We start from the raw sequence: 5020 nt of genomic DNA, 5'->3' as shown, positions 1-5020 counted from the left end.
TGTACATCTAAACCGCCTAAGTCACAATTAACAAAGATAGTCTATTTAGAATAATCGAATCAATTATTATTCTATCAATTTGCCATACTGTATCGGATCATAATTCTACCTTTTTCCTTTCTAGATTTACTGATAAAGTGTCAACTCTTTATCTTTAACAATAAAAGGTGTGCACACAAATACTAGTAATAGAGTCGGAAATTTTCAGTTTTAATCTGATAAATGGGTTTGTTTGTATTTTAGTTATACAACTTGTTAAAATTCATTATTTTGGATTTTTTTGGTCTTTTTTTTAAGTCTAAACTATTAAATCTATCAAGTATGATTTTTTTTGGCACATATTCTTTCTTACATGACCCATGTGATAAGAATTAAAATCATATTACTCAAAATAAAACTAATATGACCAGAACTAAACGAAAAATAAAACAAAACGACTTCCAATACTTCAAAATCGGAGGAAACAAGTTTTTCGTTTCCAATTTCCTCTAATATAGTAAAAAAGACATGAGATTACATCATTAATGTATAATGTAAAACCCACAAAAATACGAAACTCATGGAATCCAATGATACTAAATATATAAAATAAAGATCACCCACCACATGTGACATATTATCTGGTGACAAAATATACCTTGGACCACAAATTATATGTTAACATTCATCCTACAATGTAAAAAACAAGTAATTATCTTGGTTATGAATAAATTATTGATGCGAGGGTTTGTTTAAATTAATGGATTCGAAATTTCAAATCTGTTATTTAAGTAAACTGTAATGATTTGGATAAATATGATTTTGTATTTCAAATTTCTTTCAATGTCATTTTAAACTTGTATTTTTGTCATTTAACGGATTTGAAATCTCTTAGTCAAATCAAATCAAAGTAAAGACAATCCGAGAGAACCTGACTCACGTACAATTTTAAGGTAAAAATTACTATGAGACGGTCTCACGAATCTTATTTTGTGAGACAGATCTCTTATTTAGGTTATCAATGAAAAAATATTATTTTTTATTGTGAATATCGGTAATATTGATCCGTCTCACATATAAAGATTCGTGAGACCGTCTCACAAGAGACCTACTCCAATTTTAATTTCCTTGGAAAATAAGGCAAACAACGAGGTCATTTAGGTAACCACAACCCAAAATATCAAATAATCCTATAAGTGGATAACATCACCCTCTTCTTTATAGAAAAGGTTCTGAGATTTTTTTTTAATTATTTTGATTGGATTTAATAATAATCATATTGTTGTGTAAGGAAGAATTATTCAATCTGTCACACACTACGAACAAAATATCTTTTCATGTAAGATATTTTCACCTCTGCTTCAATTGGCCTACTTGCGCTAGTACTAGCTGGTACCCATACGCGCCACTAGTTAGATATTTTTGCCGACTTTCGTTCTTCCACTCAAATGTAATTTGGAATTTAATAATTTTGCTTAATATTAATATCTTGAATCATGATCCATGTAATAAACTAAATATTAATATAGAATATTTTTTACATTTTTTTTGTGGTAAAATACGATAATTTTTAAGTATTTATTTTTAATTTATTTAATTTTTACGTTAAAATAATAATAATAAAAATAATAATAATAATATTTAATTAGTGAAAAGATCTCAAACTTTATAATTCAGATAATATAGATGAGAAAAATTTATTTTTTGGTTGTAGCACTCATAGTCTACGATATGACAGATTGCGACATTTATATATAAAGATAATTGAAACTAAATAATATATAAACTTGAGTCCTTGCATAATTATTAAAGCTTGATACTAAAGTTTGAACCTAAATAGTGATTAATACTTTTTTCCTTGAATAAAGTTTTTTTTTAAATGTTTTTAAAAAATGTACGCGCATGTACGCGCTAAAAGAGAGAGTGGACACGAACAGTAGTTTCACGAATAAATATCAACATATGGAGAATTGGATGAAATTGTTGACAAAGGCAACCGCCACCTTCAAATCATCATCTTATAAAGTCAGGGAACACTCGAATCATACCATCTTGTATTAACCATCGAAAACTCTTGGCCACCGGAAACCACCATCACCACCTCGGCGGCACGCACGGAAGTTCCCCCGGCGGCCGATGTCGGAAAACAATAACAAGAAAGCGATGGATTCGAACAAGTCGCATTGGACAAATGAGAGGCATGTGCATTTCCTGAATTCCATGGAGGACACCTTTGTCCGAACAATGTTCGAGAGTGACAGTCGTTATAACCCACGCCTCGATCGCTATTTGCCGGACACCTTGGAGTCCACCGAGGATTTGGTCAGGGAAAGAAGGAGAAGATATTCCACTTCAGGTATATCGATTTTACAATTGTTCGAGAGCTTTTTTTTTTTTTTTTTCCCTCAAAGGCATATTAAAAACAACTCCAATTGTTTTTTTTTTTTTTTTTTTTTTTGGGGGCTTGATTTGTGTTATTTTTACATATATACAACTAATCATTTTAAACAAAAAATTATTCAGGTAAATATATAATACAAAATTAAGACACCTTGATATTATTGAATTACCGATGATTAGTGAGATATTTATATAAATTTATTGAATATCCAACTATAAAATGGAAAATTCTTGTAACAAGATGTTATCTAAGAAATTATTTATTAAAAACCCATGATATATATATATATATATATATATATATATATATATATATATATATATATATAATTTGTCATGATAAATAATATTATCATGTTTGTAAATTTGATTGTAGATATTGTTGAGTCCAGTGCGAAAAAGACAGACAAGAAATCCAAATTACTATCGGCCCATATTTCTTCACAAGATCAGGTTTGTCTCACTACATATCTGCAATAAGGTTGATTTTCTGTAACATTAAATTATATTTTTTTTACTTTTGAAAATGGTTCGATTCATGATATTATACATATTACGGAAATTTTAAAATGGTCTATATATGAGTTTTGACCTCTGAATAATCAAAATTTATATTATTCCAATAATTTAGTTCATTTTTATTCCAATTTTTTTGCTAGATGTTGACGTCGTAGGATATATTAACAATGTGAATATTTACCCAATGTATGGCATTTTATTAGCACTTGACGAAAATCCACACTTGAATATGCCAAATAAACCAATGACTAAAACCAAATTCGGAAAAATTGTCAAATTTTTTCTCTAAATTTGTTTATTTTATTTTTTTGATGTTTTAAGTGATCTTATAAGTTGCCCAATTTTGTTTTTCATGTTTCACCCGAAGTGATGATGTGGTATTCGAAATTGCTAATGTAATAATGAAAATTGTTGATAAATATTTATAATGACTGACATTTAAATAATTTAGTCTGCGTTATGATTCTGTTTACAAAAAAAACTCTAGTGAGATGATCTCACAGATCAATTTCGTGGGTCGAATATTTTATTTAAGTCTTCAATGAAAAAATAAACTTTTTATGCTAAGAGTATTATTTTTTATTGTGAATATTGATAGGGTTAAAACGTCTCACAGATAAAAGATTTGTGAGATCGTCTCACAAAAAATCTACTCACATTATATATATTCAAGTTTGTTTAACTTTAATTAACATTGTATATGCATCAATTATATGGACTAATCACATGTTGCCACGTGTTACAGGTGGTCCCACAATTTCAGATATGGGGCGATAATAAAGATAAAAATGATAAAGACCATCTTGATGTCCCCTTTGGAAGACCAAATTAACAAAATATTATTGTCAACTGTGATTAACTATTATTGTTGTTTTAATGGAGTTTTAATATGTATTTGTTAATTAGTTTATGGTGTATTTTATATTGTAACGAATAAAATCTACTCTTTCTAATGTAATTTTATGTGTGATATTATAGAGTTTAAAATATTTTTTAAAATTAGTTGGTGTATTTTTAAATGCAACTGTATGGATAAATGTAATCTTGCTAATATAAATTATAAGTGATATTATATTGTCCAACACATGTATGATAAAATATAATTGATGGTAATTATATTATTTAATTATATTTAATCGTAGAATAATCAAAACGTATGTTACTTTTTAATTTTAAAATTCTACTAATTTTTTTCCATACATACTTTAGAAATTCACCATTTTAAATAACTTAACATTTCCATATCTCGAAATAATTTAACATATTTAATCTCAAGTGCATAAAAATCTCTAATCGTCAATTAACAACATTCGACTTCAACCTTTAACATGATTAAACTAACTTCAAAATAAAGCATAAAAATCTCTAATGAATTCATTAACAAAAATCTTTAAATCTTTTAGTCATCAAGCTAATGCGGAAAATAAAGCCTCTCGAGAGTGTACTGTCAAACTCGATCCACTCAAGCGTCAGCGTCTCCTTCAATATCATCATCACCTGAAACATTCAAGTCTAGTGAGTCTAATGACTCAACACGTTCTAAACAGGAATAACAAATAATACATATACAATCTCATGCATTAAAATCATACTTTTATTTAAAATAAACTCGTAAGCATAAATAAATCGTAAATCGTAAAGCTTTCAATTATTTATCTTTTTGGGTGAAATTTGATCCTTGAAAGTGATTAGCCTTTATCTTCTCTCGACTAATCAGTCTTAGCTAACCATTGCGCATGGAGATTGGCACTAGGCATCGACGCAAAATGAAAATACGATCGTTGGGCTCCCTCTGGGCCCTTCTCCGGTAAACGGGATCCTTCTTGGACAAGAATCTAACTTTCAAAGATATAATTGAATTATATCAAGATTTCAATGTTATAGGAATTTTCAAAGTTTCAAAGAATTTTGAAACATGAAACGTTGATTTTAAATGAATTCATTGATTGAATTGAATATGTTGATGATGTAGATTGATTCTCTGTATTAAAATCCTAATATTGGATTGAGCTACAGTGACCTGGCAACGAAGAATTATGGTATGTTGCGACAGAGTAACATACGACAGGTATCTGTGTCATATGATATATGTTTGAATGATGACTTGAGAATATGTGTCTGT

The 5020-nt window shown here is 28.4% G+C and overlaps 1 protein-coding gene across 1 annotated transcript; it reads left to right on the top strand.

Moving 5' to 3' along the window:
* The first annotated feature begins 1994 nt into the window (after positions 1 to 1994).
* LOC140816569 (uncharacterized) lies at positions 1995 to 3980 on the top strand. Its single transcript, XM_073175920.1, has 3 exons — positions 1995 to 2335; positions 2756 to 2832; positions 3644 to 3980. Exons 1-3 carry the CDS (start codon positions 2116 to 2118, stop codon positions 3728 to 3730), a joined length of 384 nt encoding a protein of 127 aa, XP_073032021.1. The 5' UTR covers positions 1995 to 2115; the 3' UTR covers positions 3731 to 3980.
* The last annotated feature ends 1040 nt before the right edge of the window (positions 3981 to 5020 follow it).

This window comes from Primulina eburnea, chromosome 16, assembly GCF_022965805.1.
Source record: "Primulina eburnea isolate SZY01 chromosome 16, ASM2296580v1, whole genome shotgun sequence".
NCBI lineage: Eukaryota > Viridiplantae > Streptophyta > Magnoliopsida > Lamiales > Gesneriaceae > Primulina > Primulina eburnea.
This window is presented reverse-complemented; position numbering and strand designations above follow the sequence as displayed.

Bases quoted from the DNA above. Each gene is read 5' to 3' on its own strand.
- LOC140816569 (XM_073175920.1), top strand. From the start codon at position 2,116: ATGTCGGAAAACAATAACAAGAAAGCGATGGATTCGAACAAGTCGCAT. The intron at 2,336-2,755 runs GTATATCGATTT...ATTTGATTGTAG, and splicing joins GAGAAGATATTCCACTTCAG to ATATTGTTGAGTCCAGTGCG. The intron at 2,833-3,643 runs GTTTGTCTCACT...CACGTGTTACAG, and splicing joins ATATTTCTTCACAAGATCAG to GTGGTCCCACAATTTCAGAT.